Source organism: Sinocyclocheilus grahami, unplaced genomic scaffold, assembly GCF_001515645.1.
Source record: "Sinocyclocheilus grahami isolate Dianchi unplaced genomic scaffold, SAMN03320097.WGS_v1.1 scaffold308.1, whole genome shotgun sequence".
NCBI classification, from domain to species: Eukaryota; Metazoa; Chordata; class Actinopteri; order Cypriniformes; family Cyprinidae; genus Sinocyclocheilus; species Sinocyclocheilus grahami.
Window position 1 is genome coordinate 1097964 of NW_015505487.1, and position 21394 is coordinate 1119357.

Below are 21394 nucleotides of genomic sequence, written 5' to 3' on the forward strand. Positions count from 1 at the left end.
AACTGGATTCGTCTGAAAGAAGAAAGTCATATACACCTAGGATGCCTCGGGGGTGAGTAAAACGCAGCCTAATTTTCATTTTTGGGTGAACTAATCCTTTAAAAAAAATTAAAAAAAAACTGGCGAAGTCATGCAGCCTTCAAATATTGTTGTGTACAATGGGGGTCACTGGAGACAAAAAGGTTGAAAACCACAGTTTTAGACCTTTTTAATAATTGCTTGGAACTATAACATGTTGGAAGGGTTCGTGAATTGTGCTGAGGTGTCACATTCTGCAGATAGATGGATAGAGAGCATAATAATAATGATGGGAACTGAATTAAACAAATATACTCAAATATTATTTGATCTTTCCATGAGGAGATTTCACACAAATACATGAATTGTATTGAACCCATGCAGCTCATGGGTCTCTTTATGTAAAGCTCAATGTCTTATTCATACTCTTCAATAAGAGTAGAATTCAAAGCTTCTTAAACATATCCAAGTTTCCATATGTCACGTGATGTCATGCTATAAGAATGTATGACAGCTGCAAGACTTTAAATAGAGCAAGGACATATCTAAAAGTAGCAGTACTTACAGTCAGTCTGGCATTACTTTCAAAGCTGTTTTATGAAATGAGTTGTGTACACTACTGTTCAACAGTGAAAAACAAAAATCAACAGTAGAAACTCAAAGGATTCTTCACATTTGTGAGATGATTATTTGTGATCATTTATAGTTCATTTGAAAAAGGCATGACTCAACCATTTCTAATTCCTTGTCAATGTGAGTCACCATATGTTGTCAGTCATACCAGTCAAACCACCACCCAGTCATAAATATGCATGAGTAAACAAGCTGACATTTCAGCTTGGACAGTTGCTGCTGTTCATCTGTGAGGAGAAGTGAGACTGTTTCTCTCACTGTCTCTATTTCTCTCTCACAGTCCAGCTTTCATAGACTACAAATGGCTATTATTTTATCGTAGTCGCATTGATCCATTTATATTTTTAGATGAATTGATTTAGAAGTAAAATTTCAGTGATGATTTCACCAGATTCGCCAGTTTGGTCTGCAGGGACACCTCATTCCTTGTTTTACAGACCACAAGGCACTGAGAAACAGCTGCCACCATAAATGTTAACTGAGCACAATTAAGCCATGTGAAAGTCATACAGTATGAACGTATCTGAATTTTCCTCCGCGCGCATCCCTCTGTTTGGGCTGCAGCAGAAACTTGCTCTACAGCCCTCTGTTGGAAAAGTTCAGTAAGACAGTTGTGAGGCCTCTTTAACTGGCTCTAGACGCTGGGCTGCAGCTGTCCTTTGGCGACACTTGAGTCTGTCATTTGGAGACACGACACCATTGCAAAAGCTCATCAGGCTGGACAGAAATGGATCTGCATTATAAATCATCCACTGGTCTGACAATTAATACCTCTAAAATAATCTCCCTGGTCTCAGCCGAACCTCACTCTGCCCTCTGCTAGAGACCCTCCCCATATCCATCCACACCTAATCTAATATTTGATTACGCTATTATATTTGCTTACACATTTCCTGATCAGCATGTTGAAGAGGATGACACTGTGTTGTTAGAGAGGTGTTTTAAAGGAATAGATCAAATTAAATCACTGAAAATCTTCCCCTCTGGTGATGCTCTGAAACCTTCACATTAGCCTTCAGAATAGCACATTATTCAGCAGTAACAAACAAAAACATTTTAGTCCTTATACAAAGCCATCATAGGAAATATTAACAGGATGTATTACTTTTGAGATACTTTCACCTTTTTTTTGAGCATGATCATGATCACTATTTTCTTCTTTAAAGGGATAGTTCACCCAAAAATAAAAATGTGATGTTTATCTGCTTACCCCCAGGGCATCCAAGATGTAGGTGACTTTGTTTCTTCAGTAGAACACAAACGAAGATTTTTTAACTCAAACCTTTGCAGTATGTCAATCATATAATGTAAGTGAATGGGAATCACGGCTTTGAGAGTCAAAAAAACATACACAAACAAAACCAAAGTAAACCCTGCGGCTCATGACGATACATTGATTTGTAAAGACATGAAACGATTGGTCTGTGCAAGAAACTGAACAGTATTTATATAGTTTTTACCTTTGATTTACTGCAATGTCCGAACTGTCCTGAGCGCATTCGCATCTTCTTCTTCTTGCTTTACGGCGGATCGCAGACTTATAAGTGCATTACCGCCACCTATCTCTCAAATGGACCATTGACACTCTATCTACAATCTCAATTAGGAGTGTCAATCAATGTATCGTCACGAGCCGCAGGGTTTAATTTGGTTTTGTTTGCGTATGTTTTTTGACTCTCAAAGCCGTGATTCCTATTCACTTCCATTATATGACTGACAGACTGCAACGGTTTGAGTTAAAAATCTCAGTTTGTGTTCTACTGAAGAAACAAAGTCACCTACATTTTATGTAAAGCTCAATGTCTTATTCATACTCTTCAATAAGAGTAGAATTCAAAGCTTCTTAAACATATCCAAGTTTCCATATGTCACGTGATGTCATGCTATAAGAATGTATGACAGCTGCAAGACTTTAAATAGAGCAAGGACATATCTAAAAGTAGCAGTACTTACAGTCAGTCTGGCATTACTTTCAAAGCTGTTTTATGAAATGAGTTGTGTACACTACTGTTCAACAGTGAAAAACAAAAATCAACAGTAGAAACTCAAAGGATTCTTCACATTTGTGAGATGATTATTTGTGATCATTTATAGTTCATTTGAAAAAGGCATGACTCAACCATTTCTAATTCCTTGTCAATGTGAGTCACCATATGTTGTCAGTCATACCAGTCAAACCACCACCCAGTCATAAATATGCATGAGTAAACAAGCTGACATTTCAGCTTGGACAGTTGCTGCTGTTCATCTGTGAGGAGAAGTGAGACTGTTTCTCTCACTGTCTCTATTTCTCTCTCACAGTCCAGCTTTCATAGACTACAAATGGCTATTATTTTATCGTAGTCGCATTGATCCATTTATATTTTTAGATGAATTGATTTAGAAGTAAAATTTCAGTGATGATTTCACCAGATTCGCCAGTTTGGTCTGCAGGGACACCTCATTCCTTGTTTTACAGACCACAAGGCACTGAGAAACAGCTGCCACCATAAATGTTAACTGAGCACAATTAAGCCATGTGAAAGTCATACAGTATGAACGTATCTGAATTTTCCTCCGCGCGCATCCCTCTGTTTGGGCTGCAGCAGAAACTTGCTCTACAGCCCTCTGTTGGAAAAGTTCAGTAAGACAGTTGTGAGGCCTCTTTAACTGGCTCTAGACGCTGGGCTGCAGCTGTCCTTTGGCGACACTTGAGTCTGTCATTTGGAGACACGACACCATTGCAAAAGCTCATCAGGCTGGACAGAAATGGATCTGCATTATAAATCATCCACTGGTCTGACAATTAATACCTCTAAAATAATCTCCCTGGTCTCAGCCGAACCTCACTCTGCCCTCTGCTAGAGACCCTCCCCATATCCATCCACACCTAATCTAATATTTGATTACGCTATTATATTTGCTTACACATTTCCTGATCAGCATGTTGAAGAGGATGACACTGTGTTGTTAGAGAGGTGTTTTAAAGGAATAGATCAAATTAAATCACTGAAAATCTTCCCCTCTGGTGATGCTCTGAAACCTTCACATTAGCCTTCAGAATAGCACATTATTCAGCAGTAACAAACAAAAACATTTTAGTCCTTATACAAAGCCATCATAGGAAATATTAACAGGATGTATTACTTTTGAGATACTTTCACCTTTTTTTTGAGCATGATCATGATCATGATCACTATTTTCTTCTTTAAAGGGATAGTTCACCCAAAAATAAAAATGTGATGTTTATCTGCTTACCCCCAGGGCATCCAGGATGTAGGTGACTTTGTTTCTTCAGTAGAACACAAACGAAGATTTTTTAACTCAAACCTTTGCAGTATGTCAATCATATAATGTAAGTGAATGGGAATCACGGCTTTGAGAGTCAAAAAAACATACACAAACAAAACCAAAGTAAACCCTGCGGCTCATGACGATACATTGATTTGTAAAGACATGAAACGATTGGTCTGTGCAAGAAACTGAACAGTATTTATATAGTTTTTACCTTTGATTTACTGCAATGTCCGAACTGTCCTGAGCGCATTCGCATCTTCTTCTTCTTGCTTTACGGCGGATCGCAGACTTATAGCCACGCACCAGCTGAAGAAGAAGACGCGAACATGCTCAGGACGTGCTCAGGACAGTTCGGACATTGCAGTAAATATAATATATAAATATAATAAAATACTGTTCAGTTTCTTGCACAGACCGATCGTTTCGTGTCTTTACACATCAATGTATCGTCACGAGCCGCAGGGTTTAATTTGGTTTTGTTTGTGTATGTTTTTTTGACTCTCAAAGCCGTGATTTCCATTCACTTACATTATGTGACTGACAGACTGCTACGGTTTGTGTTAAAAATCTTTGTTTGTGTTCTACTGAAGAAACAAAGTCACCTACATCTTGGATGCCCTGGGGGTAAGCAGATAAACATCAAATTTTCATTTTTGGGTGAACTATCCCTTTAACTGTTAGCTGTCTTTCAGTGGTTCTTTGCATGATTTTCTATTGCTACATTAACATTTTTCCTTTTTTTTTTTTAAGCTGAGAGAGTCCTTTAAAGATCTCAAAAAGAAATTCAACAATTTGAAATTCAACTACATGAAGAAAAATGAGAAGTCGAGAAACTTAAAGGCAGTGAAAAATCAGATCCAGCAAATTGAGATTTACATTGAAAAACTACAGGTAAGGAGGCTTTCTTTTAATCTTCTTTCTAGTTTATATATATATATATATATATATACTGTATATGTATTTTGAGGATCTTCACTCTTTTTTTTTATTAAAAGATTTCTTTGTCTTTTAATGTTTTAACAGTAGTCTATTTATAAAATGTAATATCCAAAAAACCTGTTGTAGGTTTTGAAGAAGAAGCTGCAAGCCTTCACTCTGAAAGTATCCAGCAGCAGTGAGAGGCATTTAATTGGCAACAGCCTCAGAGAGATTGAGGATGCCTTAAATGAGCTGCAGAGACAGGTGGGCGATTTTGACAGGGCGGTGGAGGAGTACAAACAGAACCTGGACATGAATGTCAAGCTCCAGCAAGCCTTAGAGGAGGTGGGGTATGCCAGGAACATGTAATGAGCCAATAGGAGCTACTATAACAATTCAGCAGCAATTTTACTTGTATTTCTGTTGACTTTCAGATCATTCCATTGATAATGCTGCTAAATTAAGTAGAAAACAAATTGAATATGCTTTGCTCATGTATGACTCTAAAGCAGTATCACAGTAAATGGCTATAAATAGTCTCTGAAAATAGTCTCTCCTCTCACCTTTCATTTTAAACACAGTATCAGTTCTGGTGCGACGAAGCAAGCTCCACAATTGTACGTGTGGGTAAATATTCATCTCAGTGTAAGACTAAGGAAGCAGTCAGCTCTCTCTACAAACAGTTTGAAAAATTTGTGTGGCCCACAATCCCACAGCAAGAGGAGAGAATTAGCCAGATCACAGAGCTGGCAGTAAGGCTACATGGTGAGAAATTAAGAATGCATTCTGAAATATAAGTATAAAAGTAATAGCAGCAATTTTGAAATTAATTGTCTTAACCACTTAAAACCCCTTATGTTTCTCTGACCCATTCAAAACCTAGAATTACTAGTTTAACATACTGTGCTTTCACAAAGTGGACATGCTCTTTTCAAATGTGAAACTTCCAATAAAAAGTTACATAAATAATGTTAAGGGATAATAATGTTTATTTATAAAGTTGTAGTAGTGTTGCTGGCCTCAAAGCATGACTGCTGTTTTTAATGTAGGTGCTGAAGAAGGAAAGAAATATATGGAGAAAACAATCAACAAACACCATGAAATTGTGGAATCAATAAAAGAACTGTCAAATGGACTGCTGGACCTTGAGGCCAAACTTCAGGTGATGAAAACGTCAAACATAATTATTTTACTTGGTACATTAATCTGAGAGTTATATATATCTAACCATTTAAAATATAGTTCTACTAATATTTTTATATGAATTCTTTATGTAGTTGGAGACCTTGAAACAGCCTCTATCACCTGAAGACAACAACAAACGGGACACCATTGATACGGTAAACACCAATAACACTTTGACTTGCAATTGCAAAGATGGCAGAAATACATAATCCTTTATATTGCTCATCCAAAATTTTTATTGCGGTAAATTACAATTAAAGTTCAATTTCAATAAAATATAGTAAAAATATAATAATAATATAACATAATTATGTGAATATTTGATGTATATGATCTGAAAGAATCATTATTAGAGTTTTGAATTGATTCATTAAACATATTCACAGAAATGAATCACACTCACATACAAACTCTCAAGCTGAATTACAAGACAAGGAGCATAAAACCAGTGTATTAACCGTCTTAAGGAAACAAAGTAAACAAAAAAGAGAGCATTTAAAGCATTATTCAGTGTTGTTTAATTTTATATAATCAGCAAAAACACTGCAAATGTATCATGAATATTCAAACAAATCACCCAACCCTAAGCCATAGCTTTTTCTCGTTACCATTTCAGCCTGAACCAAAGGAAAGTGGACATACCCCTGAGATGACAGGCCCACACTGTACTAAAGAGATGCCTGTCGGCAAGAATCCAGAAAACAAGAAACCTCAGCTTCGCAAGACACAATGCCAAGATCTCCCAGACAAACATCATCCAGAGCATCAAAAAGTGCTGTCAGAGACCAGGTTGTACACACAGGAGGCCTTTTCCAAGACCAGCGAAGCGGAGACCATCACGAGCAAATCTACTATAGAGAGGAGAGAAGAGATGCACACCTCTTTCTCTCACTCCCACACCATTAATGTAAGCCATTCCCCAGCAGAGTGGGATAAGAGGAGTCACATTCTGCAGCAAACCAAGAAAGACTCACAAGAAACCCCACCTCCGCGGGATCCAGGCGTATCACGCCCCAGCATCATAGACATCCAAAGGGAGCTGCAGTGTGCTGTTCAGAAGACCAACTCTGAGGACAAGAATCAGGCTTGTAGTAGAAATCATCCTTTTCACTCATATTCCAAGGTGAGCCATTTCCCATTTATTTGTTTATTTAGCAAATTTCAAGTTGGTAAGATTTTAATCTTTTTTTTAGACAAAGAATAGGCCTATTTTGAAAGTGCTATTAAATTACATTACGAGGTAAGTAAATATGTTGGGATAATATGAATATGTGATAGGATAGAACATTTAAAACCAAAATGGCTACATTCAACAATCAACAAATATGACTTTTATGACACGATCAAATTAAATGCGTATTAAATACGTCTCTTATGTGTGTTTTGGCTCCTCTAAAAAGTCAGGTTGTGTTTGTTTTGTCAATTAAAATTATAGTTCACTGTTATTTTGTGGTAAATAAGTGGTGTGACAGGAAAATATTTACGGAAACTAATAATTGCTGTATTGGTTAAAATTACTGTTTTGTAATATGATAGAAGTCACTTACACAGCATTTATTTGATCAAAAATACAGTAAAAATTTTAAATGAAATATTATTACATTTTAAAATGACTGTTTTCTACTTTAATATATTTCAAAATTTAATTTATTCTTGTGATGGAATATGCTTACTTGGTGCTCAAGATACAGTTCTAATTATTATCAATGTTGAAAACAGTATTGTTGCTTAGATATTTTGTGTTCCTTATAAATATAGACATTTTGTTCCTTTATATACATTATAAATGTATTTGTTGCCATTTGTTAAATTATACATTTATACATGAATTTTATATGCATTTTTAAAACTTACATTTTACATCAGTATCTTGACTTTAGAAATATTTTAAATCATTTCTATTGCTTCTGTGGACATGTAAAATGCATATACTCTTTATAAATTATACACTAATCACATGAAATATTTTTAATAGAATAATTGTATATTTTGTATATCAGTATAATATATTTAAGCTCGAAAAACACTTAATTGCTTAATATTTTAAAGCAGATTTTTGTGTTTAGTGCATTTTTTAATGGTACTTTTAAATGCTAACTAACAAAAAATGGCAACACAAAATGATATTACAGGGATAATTACAGATTTTCTGTTCTTTTCGTTTCTAGAATTCTGCTCATCATTCTTTAGAGGAGGAATATTTACCACATGCGACACCAGAGCCATCAGCTCCTGTACCTGAAGATGACTTCCAGCCTGACCATCTCACTGAGGAATCGCTCTCCAATGATGAGTACGAATGCACCTCCCCAGATGACATCTCCCTACCTCCTTTATCCGAGACTCCAGAATCCAACATTATTCAGTCAGAAAATGACCTTGATGACGGCTATTGCGTGAGCTCTCACAGCCCTCGCATTAACCAGTACAGCCACCAGTCTCACTCCCAGCACGGCGACACACTACACCAGAGGCAGCGGGAGTGGATGTCGAGTCAGGCCGAGAGCTATCCATCTCCCACCACTGGCTTGGGGGCCAGGTTCAGAGCAGAGTCGTCCTCTTTTGTTCAAAGCCCCCTCACAGTACCTGCCCCTAGCCTTGTATCAAACACCATATCCAGCATCTTAAAAAGCAAATCTGGCAACCCACCACCAAGCAGCATCACTGAAACACTTCACTCAGTGCATGAGAGTCGTACCGAGATGCAAAAGTGTGTGCATGATTCAAGTACGAGTCTAGGTCGGCCCAATAACACGCATGCTACCCCTACTCAATTAACCACAGAACAGGACTCGGATCTCTGCAAGCCCACAGCCATCCGAGAAGAGATCAGGTGGGCATCTTCCAAAAAGGTTATGGGAAAATTGGCAGGCGGCACAGGCCCTAACTTCTCCAAACCCTTGTCTAATGCCACAGTAATGGAGGGCTCTCCGGTGACCCTGGAGGTGGAAGTCACTGGATTCCCTGAGCCTACGTTAACCTGGTGGGTAGCTTATAACAAACTTGACCCATAATTTAAAACATTCTTTGCTAATTGGAGGAGAAACTAGGCATTATTTCTTTATATAATATTTTATATGAATATTAATATCTATTAATAATATACGTTATTACACATTTAAATAATATAATACAATATGATATTTACTACTGTTCAAATGGGTCAGTAAGTAATAAGAAAGCACCAAATCTTTCTTTCTTGAGCAACAAATCAGCATATTAAAATGTTTTCTGAATGATCATGTAATTCTGGAGTAATGGCTGCTTAACAATTAGCTTTGCCATTATAGGAATAAATTCTATTTTAAAATATATCCAAATAGAAAATAGTTACTTTAATTTGTAATATATGTCACAATATTAATGTTTTTACAGTTTTTTAAATCAAATAAATCGAATAAATGCCGCCTTGGTGAGCATAAGAGACTTCTTTTTAACGAAATAAAATTGTACCAGCAGCAAGCTTTTGAACGGTAGTGTAATATATAGGGATTATTAATAATCTTAATGCTATTGTATCTAAATTGGTGGCAAATTCTCATTATAAAACATACTGATCGATATTCCAGTTGTTAAAAACTTAATCACAAAGCATAGTATTTGTAGTTCAGATAGATTAACAAATATATACATATATATTGTTGTCTGCCTGCATGAAGCAGGTTTGTTGAGGAAAGTTGATGTTTTCTCCATTAATTTTGATCTCATTTCATTTGAACTATTTTTTTCCACTGTCATGCATATATTCCATGTATACTAACTTATTACTTATTAATCCACAAGTCCTTTCTCTAAACCTTCCTTTTTATGTAACTTCTGTAGGACCTTCCACTTTAACATTACCTCTAATTTCTCTTTCATTGAGTGTGTATTAATGTATGCCCCCCCCCCCCCCCCCCCCCCCCCTTTTTGGTTCAAGTTTGTATGTGAGTATTGCAACTGTTTTTCTGCTTTCATTTATATTGTCAAGTCTGGATAAAATCTGTATGCATGGGCTGCAACTGTATCCTTGATTCAACCATTGTTGTAATTTTGATGTCTAGTGGAAAATACATGTGAAAAGAAGTGTACCCCCTATGGTTTTATGCTGTGGTGTGATTGTGACACATAATAATTCACTCTTTGTTCAGGTTCAAGAATGGACACAAACTGGCCAATGATGAGCACATAGAACTATCCCATAAAGAAGGCAAACATGCATTGTTCATTCACAGCTCTGCAGTGAGAGACTCTGGGCAGTATGTGGTCACTGCCTCAAACTCAGCTGGCACTGTCACGTCCAGCTCCATGCTGCAGGTCAAAGGTAACAACAGCCCTGACTTAGACATTCTCAAACTGGACTGGCACACCTGCTTCGGCACCCTCTGTTTCTTCTTGTGGCTTCTCTATCTGCTGTTGTTATAATGGACACTGCCATTAACATAAGGAAAAACACATGGAACGTGGACTCTTCACTTTTAAACTTTCTTCACATCACATAACCATTGGTGTGCACAGAATTAACTGTCTTTGGTGACTGCACAAATGTTAGAGCACATGGGTAGTTGATATGAAACTTCATCTAAAACTATTCTAAACTAGCAGTTTAGTAATTATTTTAGAATTATGATGCATGCAGCTCTTATGATATTGTTTGAAAGACTACATTTGAATATTTGTAGTTTTAGAAATTAATCTGTCACACTGTAGGACCTTTCGGTGAACTTGTGAAGGCAAAAAGTGTTTTGAAATGGTGGTTAGGCACAGGACCTAAATATATATTTTATATACAGTATACACTCATAAATGTTAACATACATTTTTGTTGTTAATTGTTTTTTTTTTTAAATAATTGACATGCATCAACTACGCACAGATTTGTTCATTTTGGCTATGAACACTAAAATCACTATAACAATGTTTTGCAATATTCAAATTCAGCATGAACTGACTTATTTTGTATTTTTATTATGGAATTATATTATGGAAGTAGCCGTGGATCTGCATGCAGTTCCCTTTGTGATGGTAATGAAGCCTTGGTCAGCATTTTACAATTAAATTATTTATTTTAAAAGAGTTTGTGTGTTCATTTTAAACAAACCCATTTCTAAATGGTTCAAAAAGGAAAATTCGGGCATCATTTACTTTCCCTCATGTCCAAAAAATAAATAAATAAATATATATATATATATATACAGTATACACACACACACACACACACATGCATATATAGTGTTGTTGTTGTTGTTTTTTGGCCGTACAATTAAACTAAATGAGATCAAATCAAATAAAAACAGAGACATTTTTTCCAAATACCTTAATTTGTGTTCAACAGAAATATAATTGTGATGACAGAATTTTGCATTTTAGGGGAACTTTACATCTGGTGTTAACATTTGTTCTGTTTTGTTATATTTACTGAACTTTTCATGATTACGATGATAAGATAACTAAATCACACAGTTATATATGTTATCACACACAGCAACTGACTTATTTTGTATTTTTATTATGGAATTATATTATGGAAGTAGCCGTGGATCTGCATGCAGTTCCCTTTGTGATGGTAATGAAGCCTTGGTCAGCATTTTACAATTAAATTATTTATTTTAAAAGAGTTTGTGTGTTCATTTTAAACAAACCCATTTCTAAATGGTTCAAAAAGGAAAATTCGGGCATCATTTACTTTCCCTCATGTCCAAAAAATAAATAAATAAATAAATATATATATATATACAGTATACACACACACACACACACACACATGCATATATAGTTTTGTTGTTGTTGTTTTTTGGCCGTACAATTAAACTAAATGAGATCAAATCAAATAAAAACAGAGACATTTTTTCCAAATACCTTAATTTGTGTTCAACAGAAATATAATTGTGATGACAGAATTTTGCATTTTAGGGGAACTTTACATCTGGTGTTAACATTTGTTCTGTTTTGTTATATTTACTGAACTTTTCATGATTACGATGATAAGATAACTAAATCACACAGTTATATATGTTATCACACACAGCATAACTCAGGGCTCTCAGGTTACACCTTTGCTTCCCTGCTATGTCGCCCTACTGAGAAGTTGTCTGAGGCGTCATTCCACACCCGATTCAGAAACAGCTGTCACACAGACATGGGCCCTATACTTTTAACTTTACTTCTTTACTTACTGCTTTTCTTTCCCAACAGTAAACAATAAAGGCAGCTTTGAAAGACCAATGCATGCTTATTGAGGCTCAAGCTGGAGTATGACAACCCTTTTTGAATTATAAAAGCTTTGTTAGCCCGTTTTTTGTTTGAGATAATGATGTGCTCATTCCTGCTTCATCTTTTCAGTGCAGTAAATCACAATGTAACCTGATTTCCTCAGTGCACAGGGTCACTCCACACTTCCTCTCCAGACCGGATGAACAAAAAGTATTAGTGGAAGAAGACCTCGGCTCACACTGCACTTATTCTCAAATGCTATGCAAGAAAGATTATAAGGTTGCAGCATGTGATAAGAGCCAAGTGAGTCAAACAGCATACAAAGTCTGAAACCACTAGCATTCTGCAATTGTGACATTGTCACCATACTTTTGAGAGGGACATAATGGAAGGAAGAAAATGTGTCCACTGGTACAATAGACACATTCAAATAAATAAATAAAAAAAATTTAACAGAAGCCAAAACCATAATAAAGGCCACTGATTATGGAACATACTGTATGAGAACGATCTGGAAAACCCATTATCACTCATCAGATACTGTTTAGGGGGAAAACTTTGGATATCAGAGTTCACCAAGCCTGATCTTCTCATTCTTTGTCAATTATTCCTAATTATAATATCTGTAACACTGTTGTTTGCTACTGATAAGTTGGTATACATTGCCTTGCAAAAGCATTCCTTATCCAATACCAATAAATGTCATATGCACATTCTGAACAAAAATAAACAACTTAAAAACAGCTGTGACTAAGTTGTTCAGTGCTTGTTGCTGAATGCAGACAAATTTGTCAAATTCATCATGAATTGATCTTTATATATGTAAGTGTTTATGTATGAGGTATGAATGAAGACAAATTAGTTATATCAAGCTATATGATTTGTTATAGTTAAAGCTGTCACATTTTGTCATTAGATTGTTGTCTCACAAAAGTCCTTGTCAGTGCTATCACTAGGCATGCATTCCACTCTTACATGTCACTGCCTATCTTTAACACCGTCTCCTCTGTCAGTTTTTTTATTTTTGCTGCAAAACCAACTTGGTCCCACAATGACGGTAACGTTAATAATATAATATCAACTTCTGTTTTTCAAAGCATTAACAATCCTCTGCAATTTGCCTCACTGTACAGATAAAAGAAAGAAAGACAGATGGGTAAACACTGTTTATCGTTTATCTCGAACACCCAGAGTCTGAGTGACAGTGACAGCCCTTCTCCCCCATTTGGCGTTTCACTTCTTGAGGATCAACATGTTATTACAGTGATTGATTCATTTATGAGATAAAGCAAGTGAAGATTTCTCTCTTTCTGAGGGGCATTTTCCTGTTTCTTTAGGTGTGGGGGTTTCAGCCGTCCTGTGTTGTGTAAAGTAAAGTGGGTGACAGGTGTGAGCTTGTATGAAATGACTTCTACCTCCCATGATGCCTCATGGGGGACGACCAATGGGGCACGGCAATGTAGCGATGATGCTGATTAACCAAGGGGTATATAAAGTAAAACCACCATGTTAACACTTCTGAGCAGTTGGAGCATTCCCAGCCTTGCCTCGGGTGTAGGGATTCACAACATAACATGCAACTTGATTTTAGCTATTGTCATTGGAGAGGGGGAAAAAAACACTCATAAGTTTTCCTGCCAAAATACAATTAAAATTTGTGCTACTGGACTCAAAAGTGAATGACTGTTACTTCTTATAGAAAGTGGTAAAGATCTCCAGTGATACTGTTAAATGACACATCCAGGCTACCATTGCTAGGGGGAATTTATGGAAAGGAATGTGTGTCACCTTTTTACAGTGCTTGAAAGGTGGCACTGTATTGACAGGGGATTGAAATATGGGGGCTTTGGGGGCATCTGACCCCTTTAATAAAGCATTGAATCCCAGCCCCTTACCCAGGAAGTCAAAGCAAAAAACATTTACAAGTATATGCAGGTTTAACAAAATTTTTAAATCTAATTTTAGTGTACACTCTTAAAAATAAAGGTGCTTCAAAAGGTTCTTCAAGCGATGCCATAGAAGAACCATTTTTGGTTCCACAAAGAACCATTCAGTCAAAGGTTCTTTAAAGAACCATCTCTTTCTTACCTAGCAAAACTACACGGATAAGACCCTGTGTAGTTTTGTTTTTTGGGGATAGTTCGAGGCTCAACCGTTCTCACACTGTGTTTTCTGAAATCATATCTGGATAAGGACTTTGTTTCAGAAGACAAAACACTTTGGGCTCTGTCCCTCCAATTCAAGGCACTCTTGTGGATACAAGTAAGTACGCTTTGTGCTCTTGTACCCATGTGTCAGTGCAATGCTTTCTAATGATGCTTTTTTTGTGTGCTTCTAACAAATAAACAGAGTGGCAATACCAAATTTGATGTTCACTTTGAGAGATTTAGTAGGAAGGGGACAGATTTTAAGCAATTAGAATACATTTTCATTTGCTTTTGACTTAAGAGGTTTCATTTCTAAAGGTTATTAAATGGTGCAGTGATTTCAGAATAGCCAAGAATAGCGGAAGGGGACAGATTTTAAGCAATTAGAATACATTTTCATTTGCTTTTGACTTAAGAGGTTTCATTTCTAAAGGTTATTAAATGGTGCAGTGATTTCAGAATAGCCAAGAATAGCCTGTGATAACATTAGAGTGGTGACCCAGCTGGGCCATGATGTCTTTTTAAGGGAATCAACAGCAGAGATATCAGTTGCACCGCCAGCTATGTGCCACATGGTGACTGTCAATCAAGCTTAGTACTGACTATTTTTAGAGGATTCCTTTTGCCACACTGGATTTCGTGTGCTTAGGACATTAATTGCAGTTTAAATGGATTTTCTTAAAGTTGTTTTTAGAAACTTCAGCCTTGTTGTACTGAGGATCTGAAGTCTGTGATTTTCAGGTTGTGGTTCTTGAAGTTGATATATGGGGTGTTTGCTAACGTCTACAAGAATTATTTGTGAGATTGGTGAACTTGGTTGTACTTTTAAATTATTGCTATGGTTAAGCCGTTCACAGGATGATATCATTTATTTTTAGACAATTGAATAAATGATAATGTATGTCAAATTATTCTGCCTGAAACATGAAGTGCTAGTCTTGTTAAAAGGTGCAATAAAAGTACAGAGATGATGTTGTGGTTGTATATTTCAAAGCAATGCTTTCATTTGAAGTTTTCATTTTGGTTTATCTTTATTAATTTAATTATGTAAATGATCTAAGATACTGTATGTAGTATCAAACTATTTAGTGATAGCTATCCAGGTAACTACCCTGTTTATTATATACAAACATAGCAGTACTTTTACAGTAATATAATTACTTCCATATGAACTATATCTGAATTCAGTTCAGTCACAGTTGTTCTATCTATTTTAGGTAAAGGTCATGCATCTAGCAGTTCCTGTCAGCCATTTTAAATTCTAATTATAAGTTATCTTATTCAAATAACTTTTTTTCTTCTTCAGACAGTCAATACTTGTGAATCTTAAATGCAGAGCATTTAAACCTTACAGTTTAAGATTATGTGATTATGTAGTATGTTTATGAATAAAATCTTAGTATTGCTTGGCAGAAGACCAGTTGTTCAATTCAGCATTGACAATGAATCACAAGTTGAATTAAGATGCGTAAGCCACTGATTTAGATTAGTTTTTGGTCGAGACAAGATTTGATGATACAGGACTGTCTGACTTATAACTGGAGGGCTATTCTTAATTATGCGTCATGCCGGAAAAAGATCTCACTGCGGGCCACAGGCACCAGTTGTTACTGTCATGTCCCATAAGCTGTCAGTTGATATGAGACCGAAATGTTTTGGCCTAACACCCAGTGGAGCTATAACTGTTGGGTTACATTTTTACATTAAAATTTTTAACCCAAAAGTTGGGTTAGTCCATATTTGACCCAAAGTTGGGTTGAAACAACCCAGCATTTTTTTGTGTGTGCAAGGCAAGGTTTATTTTATCCTATAAAATAGAATGTGTGAAACTGTTCTGTTACATTTCAGAAAAATGACTTAATGGCTTTAATCATCTATTCACTTCCAGCTGAAACTGCACCACCAAACTTCATTCAGAGACTACAGAGTATGACTGTGAGACAAGGGAGCCAAGTGAGACTAGATGTTCGAGTGACAGGAATCCCTGCACCTGTGGTGAAGTTCTACAGAGAGGGAGCTGAGATTCAGAGCTCTGCTGACTTTCAGATTGTTCAAGACGGAGACCTTTACAGTTTGTTGATTGCCGAGGCCTTCCCAGAAGATTCTGGAACTTATTCCGTCAGTGCTTCTAACAGCAGTGGACGTGCAACTTCAACTGCTGAGTTGCTCGTTCAGGGTAAGATTTTTAGCTGGTGAACGTTTGTTGCATGCATTTTTATTTTTATGAAAAAAATGCCTGGACAAGATTTCCATTAATAATTCACAGGCGAAGAAGAAGCTGTACCTGCAAAGAAGCCAAAAACTATTATTTCAGCTTCTCAGATTTCACAGACCCGACAGACTAGAGTGGAGAAGGTGAGTGACAGTCTCAACATTGAATAAGCCTCAGCAGTCTTTCAGAAAGCAACACAAGTCTCATTAACCCTTTAGATCAATGCGTAAATTATGTTTTTTTTCTAACAGAGGATGGAAGCTCATTATGAGGCCACAGCCATGATGCACATGCAAGTAGAGGGTGGGGTTGTGACCAAACAGCTGGCACATAAGACTCCACCTCGTGTGCCGCCTAAACCAACCTCCAAATCCCCCCCTTCACAAGTGACTAAAGTGTCAGCTGCTCGCCAGCAGTCTCCCTCTCCTGTGAGGCATGTTAAGGGCCCGACACCCACTCCTGTCAGGTAATGTGTCTAAAGTTTCCAGATTTACATTTAAGACAATTCATGTAATACATTTTATTGGCCTATAAACCTATGTTGATTTGATGATGGTATTAAAGTAATAACTTCATAAAATAGCAACTTTATATCAATACACTTGAGACTTTTTGCTCATTACAAAAGGTTCATACATAAAGAAATAAATAGCACTTTTGAGAAATATGTGTACATATATATGTGTGCATATATAGTTAAACGATATGCATGCACTTTATATTGATTATGTAGATTTCAGTCATATCAGTTTATTTTACATGGAGCAAGTCGCCCCCTTATGGGGTTGCCATGTTGACAGCATATGACCAACTTGTTGTCTTGTTGTTTAATGTTATTAGCACCACTACTAATTATTACTACTACTACTACTACTAATAATAATTAATTATTTACTAAAATATAATAATAAAAAATGTTTATTATTTCAAGATTTAAGTTTAACATTTATATGAATATTTAAGGGAAAGTGTATATCTTACTGTGTAGGTCCTGTAACTTGTCATTTCTTTTAGGCTTTTTGTTTTTAACCTTCTCTAGTTACATTTAAAGATCTCCTGCAGTATGACAAATTACATTTCTAATACTAATATTATATGTAGTCTTTCAGGTAATGTTTACATACAATCTTCAAGGGATAGTTCACCTAAAAATTAATTAATTACTCACCCTCGTGTCCTTCCAAACCTGTAAGACCTTCGTTCATCTTCGGAAAAAACAAATTAAGATATTTTTGATTAAATCTGAGAGTTTTCTGACCCTGCAAGGAAACTACCAAGTTCAAAGCCCAGAAACATAGTAAGTCATCGTTAAAATAGTCCATGTGACATCAGTGGTTCAACGGTATTTTTATGAAGCTATGAGAATACTTTTTTGTGCACAAAGAAAACAAAAATAATGACTTATTCAATGATTTCTTCTCTTCCGTGTCAGTCTCCGCGGCCATTCACAAGAGTACCGCGATGCATGCGTGTGGTGCACTGTTGCCAAATCTCGCGAGACAAATAAGCAACCGGAGCTTTAAAAACAAGCCCAATATTTTTTTGATGATTTGAATATCTATTTATTATCAATTATTTATTACCAATCAATTAGCCTGCAGCATATTAAACTGAAACCACTCTTTTATCTGAAAAACAATTAACTATGTTACAAAAACCAGCAAACTGCAACAAAAGGGGGAACAAAGGTCATCTCCAATCACCTGTGTGCAGAATAGGATTGGAGAGATGGAAAAGGGGAAAAGCACAAGAGCTTCAAAAGGGAGCTGTATGTAACATAGCCACATATTTATAGCCTACTAAAATATAGACTATTCGAACCATATTTACTCTTAGTATTAGTATAGAACTAATTGTTTTTTATTACATCCCGTGATAATTAATACATTACAAAAACATTGTAAAAATGTAAAATTATTAGGCTAAAAGAAAGTCATCCCAAGCGCCTTTTTCTGAACGTGATTTTTCTCCAATGAGGGGGAAGAAGGGGCGGAACATTTGGCAAATTATATTAGGCTTGTTTGAGATGCGCCTCGCCTGAAATGAAGGTGTTGCCAATTTAGCTACTTTGTAGCTAGATTTAGCGACTTCCCCGCCCCTTTTGAGACTTTTTTCAAAAGTTTAGGGACAAATATAGCAACTGCTTGGACAAACCTTATCTAAGTTCTCATCTTGCCCACTGATCTATATTCATCTTTATATAGATCAGTGAATTTGCCATTGTGATGTCATCTAGTGACATTTAGCTACCAGTTTTAGCTACTTTCAATTGAAAGCAGTTGGCAACACTGGTAGGCGGCTGCAGTTAGGGGAGGAGTGAAATAAGCACAGTCAAGACGGACAGTTCTGCCCTCTCGAAGTGGAACAGATACCAACGAGATCAAAGGCAGATATCGCGTTATTCCCACTCACATGTTGTGTTGCTAATAAACATGATATACTTTCAGTTCTGTTGCTTTTATAGGAAAATAAATATGATGAACAAGTACATGTTGTGTTGCTAATAAACATGATATAATTTCAGTTCTGTTGCTTTTATAGGAAAATAAATATGATGAACAAGACACTCAAAGTGCTTGCTATTTAATTCCATACAAAAGGTAGGGATGGGCGTATCGATCCGAAGTATCGATATATCGACACTGATGCGAGTATCGAAAGTATCGATACTCAAACAATAAATATCGATACTAAGGTGCGTTTTATTTACCAGTGATTTTGTTTATTTAACAAATAAATAAGGCATTTAATTGGACGAATAACCTATGTTAGTAAATAATTGTGTAGGATAGAACTATTTTCCTGCTCATCTGAACCAATCCATCACAGAGAGCGTTCACTCACTGCTGACACTGCATTCAAACAGGGCTGCGTTTCCCAAAAGTATCATAAGACAGCATTAAAGCTTTTGGGAACGGCAGCCCTGAACAATGCTTATCAGAGGACAGAAGAAAAAAAACATATATGTTTGAGTTATTTCACAATAAACAAATTGAAATTAGCCTACATAGTTTGTGCAATTACATTTATTGAAAATGAACGTTGAAAGATAATATTGATCATATTAATATAAATCATACACTGTCAAAAAAGGTTGCATTTTATGCATGCAACAGCCTGTCACTGGCAGTCCTTTATGAAAATGAACCATGGTTTTACTAAAGTGACCGTAGTTCAACTGTAGGATTTGTAGATTCGAACCATGTGTAAACAAAAAACATATTTGAACAAAACAAAAAGATAACCTAATAAGTTACAATTAAGGCATATTGAATGTTAAAATGTGTTTTAAACAAAGTTAAGTGGTTATCATTACCCATTTTACTCTTAGTAATTGAATAAATTTCATAATTTAAAAGTTTAGTTCAGAAGTATCGTATCGATATCGACGATACTGCCTTGAAAAATATCGGTATCGTATCGAAAACAAAATAAGTGGCATCGCCCATCCCTAACAAAAGGTGTATTTATCATTACAAAACATGTATTTTAGATTTTTTATAGAAATATGACAGCAATCACATTGTCTCTCACAGAGATCGCGTTGTCATAGTGTTTGGGAACATTCATGCATAAATACATAATCACATGAAATCAGATAAAAAATAAAATATTTTAGAAGAGAACCCAGCATCACAGTTGTTTGAACCAATGAGCATTAAGCTGTGTCGTCAGTCAGTCGTTTCGCATCATGCTTTTGATCGCTGGACTGCACAATCCGACACAGCCTCCTCGCCGTCGAGAGTTTTTTGGCACACGTCAGCATGTCCTCAGAGCAAGTCGGACGTAACTCGGACACTTTTCTAACCGGCATGCATCTCGCGGTGATCACCGATGATCGGTTCTGCGCAGATTTTGCTCATCTCAAACAAGCCTGTTACTATCCGTCACAGTGTTGCCAAGTCCGTGGGTTTCCTGTGGAATTGGGCTACTTTATCACTGCTGCCGCGGGGTGAAGCGACCCCAATAGCGTGTATTTTAGCCCCCGGAACGCGCTTTTTTCTGGGGTACCCCCTCGAAACGCGGTTAGTTTGGGCAAGTTTTGGGTAGTAATTGGGAGGGTTTTGTTGTAAAACACCTGGCAACCCTTTCCGTCAAGCAGGTAACGTTATTATTGCTAACATAGCGACTCGTCGAAAAATACATTGGCATCATTATGATAGACCTATAGAAACTGTGTCGTCAGTCAATCGTTTCGCATCATGCTTTTGATCAGCGCAGTCGGTGGAGAGCAACTGCTGGACTGCACAATCCGACACAGCCGCCTCGCCGTCGAGAGTTTTTTGGCACACGTCAGCATGACCTCAGAGCAAGTCGGACGTAACTCGGACACTTTTCTAACCGGCAAATGGCTTTACTTGAAGTGCTGTAAAAAAAAAATTTGGAAAAAATATTATTTTAAGGTACTTTATATGTTGCCATACGGCAACAGCATACAATAGTGGATCTAACTTAGAATAAGTGTAAGCTTACTTATAGTTAATATTTTTCCTCAGAAATGTTGTTTGTGTTGATTCAATTGGTGCTATTATAAGCTTTAACACAGTACTTATAATTGACACCTTATACATACATTCCAACAACTTGTGCTTTTATTTATTCCATTCTTTTTTGCTGAATAATGGTTTATATATGTTTTAATTTCATTACATTTTTCATGAATATTATTTAAACTGCAAATTTATACAGTTAAAACAAATATAATACTGTATATCATGTATCATAAAACATTGACATAAAACCAAAAACACTTTCTTAGCTTAGCTTAGCTTTAATAAATTTTTTCACATGAATGTGATATTTTCCAAGTAAA

At 36.2% G+C, this 21394-nt stretch overlaps 1 protein-coding gene across 1 annotated transcript in view; it reads left to right on the forward strand.

Moving 5' to 3' along the window:
• The window catches only part of ttn.2 (titin, tandem duplicate 2), a 195235-nt gene that overhangs the window by 19373 nt on the left and 154468 nt on the right, over nt 1-21394 (forward strand). The window contains exons 18-28 of the mRNA XM_016293855.1: nt 4678-4818; nt 4993-5190; nt 5427-5610; nt 5895-6007; nt 6123-6185; nt 6647-7153; nt 8199-9013; nt 10161-10333; nt 16258-16545; nt 16636-16724; nt 16833-17047. Of these exons, the coding sequence (XP_016149341.1) occupies nt 4678-4818; nt 4993-5190; nt 5427-5610; nt 5895-6007; nt 6123-6185; nt 6647-7153; nt 8199-9013; nt 10161-10333; nt 16258-16545; nt 16636-16724; nt 16833-17047 (2786 nt within the window). The remainder of the gene's footprint in view (nt 1-4677; nt 4819-4992; nt 5191-5426; nt 5611-5894; nt 6008-6122; nt 6186-6646; nt 7154-8198; nt 9014-10160; nt 10334-16257; nt 16546-16635; nt 16725-16832; nt 17048-21394) is intronic.